The sequence below is a fragment of the Cupressus sempervirens genome, chromosome 4 (genome assembly GCF_028749045.1).
Source record: "Cupressus sempervirens isolate cs-2001-9-10 chromosome 4, ASM2874904v1, whole genome shotgun sequence".
NCBI lineage: Eukaryota > Viridiplantae > Streptophyta > Pinopsida > Cupressales > Cupressaceae > Cupressus > Cupressus sempervirens.
The window spans coordinates 402,684,104-402,699,048 of record NC_143121.1 but is presented as its reverse complement, the minus strand read 5'-3'; the positions used below and the strand labels follow the sequence as shown (position 1 = coordinate 402,699,048).

At 38.7% G+C, this 14,945-nt stretch overlaps 1 protein-coding gene across 6 annotated transcripts in view; it reads left to right on the top strand.

The window, feature by feature from the left end:
• LOC149561756 (Pentatricopeptide repeat (PPR) superfamily protein) overlaps window positions 1-14,945 on the top strand; it is a 308,014-nt gene that overhangs the window by 152,077 nt on the left and 140,992 nt on the right. For all 6 annotated transcript variants that reach the window (XM_089825298.1, XM_089825301.1, XM_089825300.1 and 3 more), the window contains 2 exons: window positions 3,634-3,729; window positions 4,335-4,430. In XM_089825298.1, coding sequence (XP_089681424.1) covers window positions 3,634-3,729; window positions 4,335-4,430 — 192 coding nt within the window. The remainder of the gene's footprint in view (window positions 1-3,633; window positions 3,730-4,334; window positions 4,431-14,945) is intronic.

Sequence of the window (14,945 nt, the reverse complement as noted above, 5' to 3'; positions counted from 1 at the left end):
GTAGGTGACATAGTCCTTGCTCTCTGATGCAAGATACGAGGAGATGTATCTCGCTGCCATTGTAACTGCTGTATACTCTGTACCTTTTGTCTAGAGGCAAAAATCTAGGCACTGGGACTTCAATATCATCAGAAATGCTCCATAGTTTGGTAACTTCAATTCTGTATTTCACATTCTCAGGATGTGCCAAGAATATGCATGAGGTCACACCATAACCAGTCTAAAAAAGAAGGCGTGCATTAACTCTCGTAATGTTGCAAAACCATTCTCCGCTACACATATTATACTTCCATTTCCGTGTGGCACCACTTGTAGGAGTAGAGCGTGTAGTTTTTGTAGCAAATTGTTTTAGAGTGGATTTTGGATCATAAAGATCCCTAGCAAAGTCTGCCATATTTTGGATCATAAAGATCCTTAGCAAAGTCTGCCAAAATCTGTTAAGGGCAATCAATAAAAGGCATCCCTGGTGCGACATAAGGATGCTCCTTCTCAGATTGGACATCTACATTAGACCAGTGCCGAAGGGCGATAGAGTCAGTATTATAAGTTTAAAGGATACAACTTTATAAAATTCTACGCACATTAATTTTAAACAATTTAGCGATAGATCAAATATAGGGACACAATTTTAAAATAGTCTAGAATGTACTTCAACCCGTGTGGTTCGGAGACAAACGAGATATAGATTTGGAAATGATTAAATATTTCTCAATATCTATGATGTTTGATTTTAAAATGCTATAATTGATCATGTCCACTTATTTATCATATAAATTATTTATAAAATTAAAAATAATAATTATAAAGGACCAAATTATATAATATTTCAACTCTAAAGCTTCATGCAAGTAAAATAAATATTTCTTACCGCTCATACAGAAATATAATTGCACTAGAGACACTCCTTATGAATGATCCATCCAATATAGTTCCCACGGACTTAGTTCAAAAAATTTCATTTCTTTACCAATGAAAGAATAAATTATATCAAAGTGCATGTATCTTGAATATGTAAAATTTGTATATGTATGAATTATATGATTTTACATCTTATATTTATAAATGTGAAAAGGTGCCAATATGAACCAGCACATCTCTCCGCATTTCCTAATCACAACGGCCTAAACATTAATAATAACTTAATGATTTACAATATGAAATAAAGGCGATTAGGAATATATAATAAGTTTTTAGATATTTTTCGTTGAAACAAATTCATATTTTGAGAAAAACCTCCCTCGAGGTATCCAAGACGTAGGAATTTCTTCATTTTATTTTATCTGTGTATTTCCAGCCTGTGACTAATTCGAATGGGAGATAAACTCATGAATTCTTGGACACAATGGTGGACTGGGTGGCATGTGGAGCGTGAAGATATTATACTCCCGTAATATCTTTGTCTGAAGCTGGCTTACGATGTAATTTTTGGACCATGTTTCTCCTCTTTCGTCCATACTGAAGCTTCTAGGTGACTCCCGTTTCGATTGGCGCCTTATATTGGTGATGCTCCTTCTAATCGCTCATCACATGGACCTGCGATAGAAACAAAACATCATTAGATACTAATTATCAAATAATGATTTGTTGTAGCGAATGTTTCCAGCGGCTTTGTAAGACGTGGAAACTAGAAAACTTCGATAATCTGGCAAATTATTTCAAATGGCACTCGATCCGTGTGGACCAGATGACTGCCATGGTTTTAAGTAGAGCATTGAATATTTTCATGGCTCAAATTCCTTGTTCCCTCACTAGTGTGCTTCGCTTAGAGACCATAGCCATGGATATTTGTTACCATTTGCCCGTTTCCTAAAGATAAATAATTCAGTGCCCGTGAACATGTGTTGACAAACAGACCAGAAACTCATGCTTCGACTTTCATATCCACACCCATGTTTATTTCATATGTATTTGCTTTACACTATACTGACCACACTTATTTCCTTATTCGAACGTGTGTGATAATCATATTGTGATTATATATGCAGACCACTGTCTGATGATAATATCGTCACTGTTCTGGGAGATATGCAGGGTATAGTTGCCGTGTTAAACTCATGTTGATATATATGTATGTGCGGGATATATATTATTCTTCCTTTCTTGCCGTGATGGCTATGGGGCCTTCACCTTGGCGATGATGCTTTAATATTTTGCAGATTTATATAGATGGCACATTTGAAATACAACATGCCTTCAAAATCCTGTTAATTATATTTTCCAGAGTACTCTGATTCCATCATGTTGTGTATCGATAACCCTCTTCTAAGAATTATCGAATTCAATGAGACTCTCTAATTCTGGAATCAATGATTTACTCTGGTGTGGATCAGGCAGAAACAAAATTGTATTTACATCTGAATACCTTGCACAGACCTGATGCTTATTAGCCTTTAATTGATATATTTTGGAACTATATACATAATTCATCTTGATAACAATTCCCAGCAGCTTCTTTTGAATTTATCATTGATGGACACATATATTGCTCAACGATTAAGCCCAAGTATGTTAAGTAGACATTCACTGCAAGGATATATGAAATCAATAATATTTTGCCATTAAACTATCTCTGCCCTGCGAGCCCTGCATATAAACTTACTCCGGATTCATATTTGTTCATTCTTCAAGATCGAAAATGGAGACAATAATTTTGGGCTACATCAGAATGTATTATATGCAAATAAACTTTTGAATTCTTTTGTAACCTATTTTTGTAGATGTTGTTTTTGAATCATCCCTATTTAGAGATATCCCACTATGGTGTAGTCATCTATGGATATTGAATAGTGATGGTTATTTTTTAGTTTGACCATATAGGCAACGATGACAATGTTTACTACTTTATCTAATAAAATTAACAATTGCAATAATGAACATTTAGTATGAGGCATTCTAGATTAAGCAACAGATTTATAACAATAGAAGATTTGTATGCTTTGAGTTCTTTAGAACTGGTTAGAAAAGGGATTTTATGCTTGCCTTTTCTGGAGAATCAAATTTTAAGGGGTGCCAATGGTTGTTGGTAACGAGCAGGCTGTTATGAACACAGATAAATACTAGCGGCTAACCTACAGCCAACAAGTGAATTAATAAGACAGTTGCCTCTAACAAAACATAACAAGCTATGCATGTTAAACTGCTGGTATTTATTTCTAAGAAGAAAAGAAGCTAGCAACATTGTATTCAATTATTTTATCAATTTATTTTGTTATCATGTTATGATAGCCATACTTTTTGAGGCACAAGGCTTCCGAATCGAATAGTGTTTTTATATACTGTTTAAAGTTTTTAACTAGGAAGTTGCCTTTCATCAAGACTGCTATAACTAAAAAACTGAATTAATGCTGTACATCTGTATGGCATGATGTCTATCGAAGTTCCATGTTATGTATTATGAAAGCTTAATTTCTGTGTGAGATTTCTATATCAACATTTTCCAGTACTCAAAGGCTACTGTGTATCATCCATAATTTGAGAAGAAAAACTCAATTTCCATTGCTTTTTGGAAATACAAATTTATCTTACTGCATGAATTTTCCTAGAAAATAAGCTATTTTCCTTCTATCTCCATATGATATAAGCTTTCTTGATATTTTGAATGACACTAACACTGGTCCTCTTATGTGAATACAGGTGCCCCCTTCATATAACTTGATGTGCAAGTACGGTTTGAAACCAACTGGGGAGACTGTCAAATATGTTATCAATTGTTTTGTGAAGATGAAAAACGTAAGTTTCTATTGGCAAAATATATGCAGACATGCTTTTCTCTTTTAGATTGTTTTTTAGGTCTCATTTTGTGTTACATGATAAGTGTAGAAAGGAAGGAGAACATTACCCTATTATTATTTTCATAATATTATGCAGATTCTTGTCAGGAGCTGTAGTTAATAGTCTTAGAAGCCAAAAAGTTATGAAGAAAAAGTAGTATTTTTTTAATAACTTAGGGGAGTGATCTACCTTATTTTTTGAATACATATAATATCTGCGCCAAGACTTTGGAGACTTGCAGTAGCATTGACACTCTTGGTTGAAAGCTGCCTTTTACCATTTTGGCTGTTCATCTAAAGACAAATGAAACTGATTCTGTAAATAGTGTTCTCTTATTGTAACAAATTTCTGTCAGAGAAAATTGCTGGCCGTATGTTGGTACTTGTAGTCTTGTTTTTAAACATTACGTGAATCTGCATTGAGGGTTCTCTTTTACAAAACTAAGGTTTAGCTAGTTTCCTATTCGTACATATAGCATCTACCTTTATTGCTTTAAGCGTAATTCTTGGCTGAAGTACTACAAACTGACCATATTTTACTTTAATTTATTGGTTTAACTGCAGATTAAAGCTGCTTACAATCTGTTGGAAGAAACGAGAGATCTCATACGGCCTTCAGTACATCTTTACAATAGACTAATTGAAGCCTATTTTCGAGAGGTTTTTTATTGGTTCTCTTTCTATTTTCTATACACTAAATTCTCAACTCTTTGCTGTATTATAGGTCTAAAAAGCATTACCAAATGGTTGCATTTAATTAAAAAAATATACGGACAAGCTCATCTGGTGAAATTTTTTCACGTGACATCTACAAGTTAGTCATTAAGTAAAGAAATAACCATTACAAGATCATTCACAATTGATGTGTAAAGGATCTACAAGTTAGTCATCGAGTAAAGAAATAACCATTACAAGATCATTCACAATCGATGTGTAAAGGATCCCTAGCATGAAATATACTAGTGAACAAGCATCCCTTGATGAACGCGACTAAGCATTTCAGAGAATCACAATTTGACTATGGGCAAATTGTCATTGTGAACTGAAAAGCACAAGGATACTGACAGGGGGAGGGGGTGAATCAGTATCCTAAAACATTTTAAAACAGAGGAAAATTAAAATGTAAATATTAAGCACACACAAGAATTGTCTCGTGGAAACCCTTTTGGGTAAAAACCATGGTAATACTAAGCACCAGAAAAAAGGGGCTACAACCCAGTACATCAAGGCAACAACCTTTACACCCAGCTACAGGCTCCAACCTGTCCAAGAGCAGCAACACACAGGACTAATGGCTACAACCAATTTTCTTACGGTTTACAGAACATTTGAAATGCAATCTAAGGTAGTCATGGCATAGACTCCTACTATTTAGAATGCAGTAACAACAGACAATCAAACTATATGCACATTCAAATTTTGACACCTCCAGGAGACTACTGCTTTCTTTACCAGAAATTTTTGCAAGTACAAGCTCTAACCAGTCCTTTTAGCACAGATTATCACAGCAGATGAACTCCACACATTCTTTTTCAAAACACACAGCACCTTTTTCACACATCTGTAATGGGTCTGCACAGAGTAGCGATACACTAGCTCCCTTTGATTCGATAACTGAAATCCTTAATATATGAATGTTCTCTACTGAGACTCATGTTCTGCCCAGTAAAGAACCGAAAACTCCCTTATTCATTTCCTTAAATATTGTCTATAAAACTCCTTTTGCATGCACTCGCTATCTAAATACCAACACACTATATCCTTTTTTAAAGCCCAACATCTAAAAAAACTTTTTTGAACTCTGTTTTTAAAAAAACATTTCATAATAAAAAACTGTCATTTTCTGCTAAAAAATGCACACTGTTCATTGTCGACACCTTAGCTGACCTTTTAAAAATAGTCTCCAACTTTTTAATGCAAACTCGACACTATTTCAAAATGATTTGCAGGCTCACTTGATGATGGTGAATCATGACCCATTATTTTTGTACAGAACCACATAGTCTTGCCAAACATTTGATGCTACATATATTGATATATGTAAGCTAGATAATCTAGCCAAAAGCCACGACCCTCACAAAAACAGCAGTTACAAGAAACTCTTTATTCACAATAACTACCAAAAGCCAACATTGTTAATCTCCAGTTTTTGCCCTCCAAAAAAATGACTGAAATTCAAATTTTGAGAAAAACATTACACACAATTTCTCATACGAGCTGAATAAATTAATGTCTCTCGAAAGAAATTCAGTAATGTCTCTGCAAAAATCAGTTTAGAAGTATGCTAAACATGGATCACACATAATGTGGACAGGTGAACATGCTGACCAAAGTGCAGAGATTCCTGACGGACTATGGTAGGATCGCAGACCAAGTTCCATTTACATTCCTGACTCATTTGCCGCATACACCAATACACACGGTGAGAAATGAACTCTTGCAGAAATGATTGGGCACACAAACACTTGTCACTTAGTGATCTTCATACGCACAACATAGTTGGCATACAGGCACAAAAAATGATCTGCATACACACAACATTACACAAATGGATCAAACAACCTTCGACATCAATGAGGAAAATCTCTAGCAAGCTCCCCCTTTTTCCTCATGGATAGCAATACAACTCAGTATGATAGAGAACTCCCCCTGATTGTAAAACACAAGTCCTTTTCACATCAATGGTGAAACAAGACGAAATTCAAGATTTGGCCGTGAAAAGGATATAGCAATGAAGCTCTCCCTTTGCTTTCATGCCATCTAATTGTTGGCGGTAAATTCTATATTGTAGCCGATGGGTAGAATAGTATCCGAATGGGTGCGTGACGGTTGAGTCACTCCTTCGGAAAAGTATATGTACACCGTCTAGAAGAGACTTTGAATCATAATTGTAATCGTTCTAATAATTGTAATCATTGTAATCAGCATATTGCATATATGAATAAAGTATCTGTTCTGTGTTATATGTTGCTATACTACATGCAATAAGTATCCTTTTACCCTGTTTGTTAAACATTTGGTGCCGTTGTCGGGGAACACCCAACTTGTTTTAAAGATACTCAAAGCCATCCCAATGTAACAGTTTTGTGAAATGTTAGCCACTTGTCCTTTTGAACAAACATACCCCAGCTTGACAATGTTGTTAGCAACTTTCTCTTTCTGATAGCAATACTTATTAGGAATGTGCTTGGTGAGGGAGTGCATAATAGGGTTCTTAGAAATATCAGTGGGACTCATATTATCACAATATATGCAGATGAGATTATCAAATTGAATCATGTAATCGATCAAAGTGTTCTGCATCCAGATTACTTGAGTGCAACATGAAACTGCTGCAATATACTTCGCTTCAATAGTAGATAAAGAAGTGCAAGATTGTTTATTGCTGAACCATGAAACTAAACAACTACCTAGAAAGAAAGCACAACCACTTGTGCTCTTCTTGTGATCCGTATAGGCTGTAAGAGAGAAATCATAAATCTTAGGAAACCAAAGACCATATTCAATAGTGCTTTCCAATTATTTAAAAATTCTATTAACAACTTTGCCAGCCGACTGGATGGTTCCGGTGGTGTTTCTGTAGCCGACGGATTGGCTGTCGTCGGTGTTTTGTATTTTGTAGCCAACGGGTAAATAGTTTGTAGCGGATGTAATATTGTGGCCGACGAACTCCTTCGGGAAGGTTCGGCAGTAGTATTTATATCTCGTCTGGGATCATTGTAAAGCATCAATAATTTACATTCGTTTATCTCATGAAGCATAATGTATGTTTGGCATATGCAAATATAATTTGGCTATTCTGTTCCATTGTTTGTATGTCTTGATTTCTTTACTAGTACAGTAAACATTTGGCGCCTTTGCCGGGGAACGAACCCAGGTCACCCGTGTGATAGGTGGGAATACTCACCACATATGATCGCTGACTGCCTGCGGGTGTAAGAAGGAAAGGCCTACGGTTAAAAAAAAAAAAAACAAGAAGTCTCCCTCCTCCAGTTCGGCGTCGCACGGAAAACTGCTCCGTGGTGGATGCTTTTCTCAATCGTGGGTGTCTTCATTCAGTGCGGCTCCTTCATGGTTGTGCGAGGCAAAGTTGGCACATTGAAAATTTGGCACATCGAAGGACAAACATTGGGATGGAAAAGGCAAAGTTACTCGGTCGAATCATGCACGAACGGGTGAATTGATTAATTGGTGAGGCCATCACACGGAGTTTAATAAGCAGGTGATCTTTTTATTTGGAATTGTGAGAGAATTTGGAGCTAAGTCATTCTCTCTTTGATCAGTCACTGAATGGTATCTAAGGGGCCGAATATCATTGGGAAAAGTTGCTGGAAGCTGTTTTAGTGGAGTCTTATTTTATTTTTGCTACTTGGGGTATCATATTTGTGCATCAATCCTTCTGCTACATGTTCTCCGCGGGGAAATAGAGATAAATAAAACAAAAAGCGTGGTTTTTCCACCAAGAGTTTCGAGAAGCCCACTAATTTCGTCAGGGAGGAGAAATTGCAAAGAAAAAGCTCTAATTGGTTCAATTCGGGTTGATATTTCTGGCAGGTATCGTCATGATTGCCGATAGAGAAATCTCAAGTGAAAGATTGGTCGGGTTTTGTTTTTCCTTGAGGAGGGATTGAGATTTTTTTCGGAAGTTACTAGCTGCCTTATAGGAGTGCTGGTATCGTTGGATTGGCTACGACACGTTCTTTTACCTCCTCCGAGTGGTGAGATTGCATTTGTAATAGACGGAGGAAACCTATATAAGGAGAAATAAGCCATTTTTGCATGGAGTCAGCAGGCAAGGGGAAGTCGTGGAAGAGTTAGTTGGCAGCTAATATGGAAAAGAATTCAAGAGTTTTGGCATCAAGGATTCGAGTTGCAGGTCCCTCCGGTTCCAGTAGCAAGAAACAGAAGACCAAGGAGGAACTCACTTATCTCACTGTCCAGTTTGAGAGTCTTAGTGGGAGCGAATGCCGGAACTGGTGGCAGGAGACTCCAGAGGCTGACCAAATTAAACAGATTTTGATGCAGGCACAGGTGCATTGGGCCATCCAGCTTCTCATCTTTACCATCTGATTGTTTGAATTAGTATTGCGCACCATGATAAAGACATATAGCGCTCGGAGCAGAACAAGTACATTCTTGTACAAATAACAGCAAATGACGGTGTCCTTTAAACCTAGGGATTTCACTAGGGTTTTCGGCATCCCTGGCCCCGATGGGAGGAAAGTGGAAATCAAGAACCATAAACTCACGAGAACGGAAGAAGCATTGGATAGATCTAGTGTGATGGGATCTTACACCCATCGAGAGGGAGGCAGCGGTTCACGGGACAAAGTGCAGAGGGCTTCGCAGGGACTTTATTCGGGAGGGTCATTGGCGGTGTATCATGGACGTCATCAAGAGCAGGTTGACAGGCGCCACTCGAGCTTCGGATATAGCATTGCTGTAGATTGTGTTTATGAATGGTATCATGCAGGGAGTAGTATATGATTGGGCCTCAGTGCTTGCCGACAGGATGGAGGAATTCATGACACTTCAACACCGAACATTTTTTATTCCACACCACGCCATCGGGCTGTTGTTGGAGGTTGCAGCTAGCCAGATTTCACTAGATGGTTTTGAGGCTCCTCCAAGGGGCAAGTTGGCAGACGGGGAGCCTCCCATATTCTACTAGCGACACTTGGATACAGGAGGATCAGCAGCAGGTCACAAGAAAGTACTCCGCAGACTGGCTGCTTCCAGAGAGATCGATAGCGGACGGGAGGGCACTTTGATGAGTGACGGGGCTGATTTCGTGGAAGAAGAGGTCAGCACATCGGCAGAAGTTGATGGTGAGGCACCGGGTAGTGGGCCCACATTCTTTACCCCTCCTCAGCTGTCAACTTCGGCGCACTTGACTACCTTTCCGACAGTCATTCCGGCATTTGGTCAGCGCCATGCCCCAGTCCTTATGACTTCTCCAACGGAGGCAGATGTCCCACGGACAATGGCGGAGATGGTCCCACAGACAGCGATGGATGTTGTCCCACGGACAGTGGTCGAGATATTGCCGACGGCTGTAGCGGAGGTGATTCCAGTTGTACCAGCAGATGTCGCCGTCACAGTCTCACAGAGAGCACAGTTGCCACCACCGGAGCCTGAGCCGGAGGTTCGGTTGGAGGTCATTGATTGTGATGCAGTTGTCACTGTTTCATCATCTTTTTTAGCAGAGGCCAAGTCAGCTCAGCCAGTACCGGAGGAGAACATGGAGGTCGCGCAGTCAGACCAACCGGAGGTGATGGATAGAGCTAGTGAGTTTATGAGGCAGCAGTTCCGACACTCCTGCAAAGCGGGGTCTGTCCATTCAGTCTCCTAGGCGTTCAGGAACATCACCAGCAGTACTAGAGCCTTAGCTTCAGGAGGAGGGAATGCCACATGCCGTGGTTGTGCCAATAGCAGAGAGGGTGGCATCGAATGTGGGCATGGCTCCTGCTGATGAGGAGGAAAACAATGATGCGGAATGGTCATTGGAGGACTTCGCCAAGGAGGATTACGGGTCGGATGAGGACAGGTGCCGGGATTACCTCAGGACTATGAAGTCTGCGTTGAAGAAGGGACACGATGTGGCAATTCAGGCCTTGACTCGGCGGAGGGAGTGGCATTTGATCAGAGCATATATTCGTGGCATTTATTCTCGACAATTTTAGACTTGTTTTGTAGACAGGGGCTGGCTGGTAGTGGAGACAGCTGAGATGTTGGTAGATTGGGCTACTGAGTCGGAGTTGGGACCCAGTGACACCCCTATGATGAAGTTGGCACATGAGATTGTGCGCTGTACAAGGATGTTTACTATGGTTGTCGGTGTGCTGAGGCAGATAGGGTTGCAGTAGAGAGATCATTGGCAGCTGAGAGTGAGGCTAGAAAGAAGACAGCCGCCGACTTGGCCGACCAGTAGGCAGCATGGGCCGCTGAGCGGGCAGCAGCAGTGCAGGAGAGGGACGTAGCTAGGCAAGGTACAAAGGCGACGGTCCGAGATAAGGATGCGGCTGAGCATGAGATGCAGTTAGCCAGGATGCAGGCTATGGATGCGGCGCTTCTTCTGAAGGAGGCCGTCGAAGTTAATTCTCAGATTCAGATAGATATCCGCATCAGGACAGAGCAGGTGTATGAGTTATGCCGCCAGCAACACACTTTTGGGATGCCCCCTTCTTTCTAGTGTTTCTTCTGTTGTCTGTAAGTTGTCTCCTAATTTTGTTAGTCGTCAGGAGATGACTTTTTTTTGGGTGGGGGGATGGTGTCAGTAGACTGGATGGTTTCGACGGTGTTTCTGTAGCCGACGGATTGGCTGTCGTCGGTGTTTTGTATTTTGTAGCCGATGGGTAAATAGTTTGTAGCGGATGTAATATTGTGGCCGACGGACTCCTCCGGGAAGGTTCGGCGGTAGTATTTATATCCCATCTGGGATCATTGTAAAGCATCAATAATCGACATTCGTTTATCTTATGAAGCATAATGTATGTCTGGCATATGCGAATATAATTCGGCTACTCTGTTCCATTGTCTGTATGTGTTGATTTCTTTACTAGTACGGTAAACAAACTTTAACATGTGTTTGTTTGGGAGATGCTTGAAATCTGGCAACATAACCAACAATTGCATAATATCCGATCTAGTGGATGTAACAAACAACAAACTTCCTACCATAGACATGTAGAGAGTTTGGTCAACAATAGGGGACACATCATTCTTACTTAATTTGCATCCAGTTTCTGTGGGTGTGCTAACTGGATTGCAATCTTCCATCTTAAACCTTTTGAGCAACCCTCTGACATTTTTATTTTGTGAATAAAAAATACCACCAGCTGATTGACTAATTTGCAGCCCAAGAAAATAAGACAACTGCCCCATCATAGACATTTCCAATTCATTTTTCATATAATCAGTAAATTTCTGGTTCATTTTAGAGCTATCATTACCAAAAATCAAATCATCAACGTAGATAACAACTATAAGAATGTTATTACCTTCAATCTTGACATACAAGTTCAAATTGCTATCCACATACCCTTTCTTGACACCATGCTGCTATAAGTGGCTGTCCAGCCTATCATATCAAGCTCTAGGAGCTTGTTTCTAAGCCATAAAGTGCCTTTTTCAGCTTGGACACATAGTCCAAATCATTAGTCAACACAAAACCATCCGGCTGTTCAACATAAACTTCTTCATTTAAGTTTCCATTTTAGAATGCTAATTTGACATCCATTTGGAACACCTTAGAACCTTTGAAGGAAGCAAAAGCAAAAAACGTTCTAATTGTCTCTACCCTAGCCGCAGGAGCAAAAGTCTCATCAAAATGCACACCTTCAAATTGTGAGTAGCCTTTGCAAACCAAGCGGACTTTGTTTTTAACAACTTTACCTTCTTCATCTACTTTATTGCGAAACACTCATTTTGTCCCAATCATGTTCTTGTCCTTGGGTCTTTGCACAAGCTCCCAAGTATTACTCTTTTTGATTTGCTCTATCTCTTCCTTTATGGCTGCAATCCAATTCTCATCCGTGGCTGCCTCTTCAGTACATTTTGGCTCATACAAAGACATTAATGAAAAATCATCACCCTCAAAGTAATTAACATCCTTTCTTGTAGCCCTTGTTGTTCTTTCAGCTATTACTTGATCTTAAGGATGATTCTTTTGAACAAACTTAGGAGTTTTAAATAAAGAGGAATCATCAATTTCACCTTGGATGTATTGCTCAAAATTTCATGTGAGGTTTCAGCTTTATCATGTGAAGAGACTTCACTTCCATTAGGTGATTGTGTCTTTTCTTTGGCATTTTCAACATCTTTGCTGGTTGTTCCAGCTTGTGTGGGTGGAGATGAAGTAGGTGCAACAGTACGGTTCTGAATTTTTTTCACTTGAGCTATCCACCAACTCACTAGAATTGTTTGTAACCTCATGAATTTAACATTTGCACTGTCAACTATTTTATGTAACATTTAAAAGCCTTGCTCTTTGAGGAATACTCAAGAAAAATCCTTTCATCAGCTCTAGAATTAAATTTCTCCAAGTTATCTTCATCTATTCTAATGTGACATGGGCTGCCAAATTTTGTAAAGTACTTGATTGTTGCTGGTTTACCTTTCCAAAGTTCGTACAGAGTCTTGTTGAAATTGGATCTCAACAAAGTCCTATTCTGAATATGCACAACTGCATGGACAATTTCTCTCCAAAATGTATCGCTTACTTTTCTCTCATTCATCAAGCAACGTACCATCTCTTGTACTGATCTGTTTTTCCTTTCCACAACACCATTTTGTTCTGGTGTTCATGGAGCTGAAACCTGTCTTCTAATGCCATTAAGTTCACAAAAGCTCATAAACTAATTAGATGGAAATTCTCCACCATTATCAGAACACAAACATTTAATCTTCAAATCAAATTCATTCTCAGCTAGAGTTTTAAACACCTTGAATTTATCTAATGCTTCTGCTTTTTCTTTTAGAAAAGAAACCCATATCATGCATGTGTAATCATCAATAAGCAACATAAAATAGTTCTCACCTTGAAGGCTTGTAGTTTTAGTTGGTCCACAGAGATCCCTGTGCTCTAGCTCAAGTGGGTTGGAGCTGGTATGTTCTTTTGGTTTGAAGGAAACTCTAGTTTGCTTCCCTTGACAATTTTTTGCAAACAATATCAGCTGGCTTTTCTAACTTAGGCATCTCTCTAACCACTTCTTTCTTGCTGATCTTGACCAGATTATCAAAATTAATATGCCCAAGATTCTTGTGCCAAAGTGAAGCATCATCCATACTACTTAAACAACAGGTTTCAACTTTAGTATCTTAAAGAATGTAAAGATTGTTAGCTGTCTGGGTTGCATTAGCTATGACATCTTTGCCTTTCTTAATTGTGCAAGAGATTGAATTAAAACCAAGTTCATATCCTTGATCACATAGCTGACTCACACTCAATAGATTATGTTTCAGCCCTTTAACATAGAGAATGTTTTCTACAACAGTTTGACCATTATTCAATAAGAGATTTTCTATACCAGCAACTCATGTGGAAGAACTACCATCAAATCTTAATTTTCCACTCTACATTGGTTTAATGGAATGAAACTTAATCAAATCACCCGTCATATGTCTTGACTACTGCTATCAATGTACCATATATCCTTTTCATTCTTAGCCAAAAGAGTGGTTAAGACAACTAAAGCCTTGAGAGAAGCCTCTCGATTCGTCTTCTTCCATACCTTAACAATTCTTGCCATGTTTTTAGTTTCAGCCCTACAGTATGATGTTACTCCATTATTCTTACAGAACGTTGAAGTATGACCAAACTTGTTACAGCAGTAGCATATTAAATTAGATCTCTTAAAGAAACCGAAACCATGTCTCTCAAAGCTATAAGACTTTCTTCTAGGACCAACATCACAATCCATAGCCTTATGACCAAAGTTATTGCAAGAAAAACAATAACCATAGAAGGGGGGTTTGTTCACCTTGATAACTTGATTTTGTTGAGAGACAACAGGGCTGTTCACGAATGGAATCCAACTATTCTTTCCTTTTTGACAAAGAGCATTCACCTTCATCCCAACCAATTCCCTTCTTGTCAAGTGTGGTTTTTGAGAAGCAAGAACGTCATCCAAGTATATGCTCCTATTAATGTTTGAGAACTCCAAAGTAGACAAGATAGTAGAATTACCAATGTTTCTAAATGAAACAATCTTAGCTTCTAGCTTGGCTATGTTAACTTCCTTTAGCTGAATATGATTCTCAAGATTTTCACGAGTATCTTGGCCCTCAATAATTTTTTAGATCAGTCAAGTTCTCTTTAGCTTTACTAAGAGCCATAGCAATCTTCATTTTTTCCTCACTCTCTACTTGCAACAGATCAACAAGATTCTGATTTTTCTTCTTGATCTTTTTAATTTCAGCCAGGGCTGCAAACAATTCAAGCTCTAAGTCCACTTCATCATTGTTGATAACCACGTCTTCAAAGAAATCTTTGTCTTCAAGATGAGCATCCTCCATGGCTATATGAGCCATTTCCTCTTGAAGATCTTTACCATATGTATTATGTAATTGTTACCAAATTTCTTTAGCTGTACTGAGATGAAGAAATTTGTCACATAGAGAATCTGCAAGACAACTTATGATAGCATTTGTTGCCTTTGCATTTGCTGTCACCCT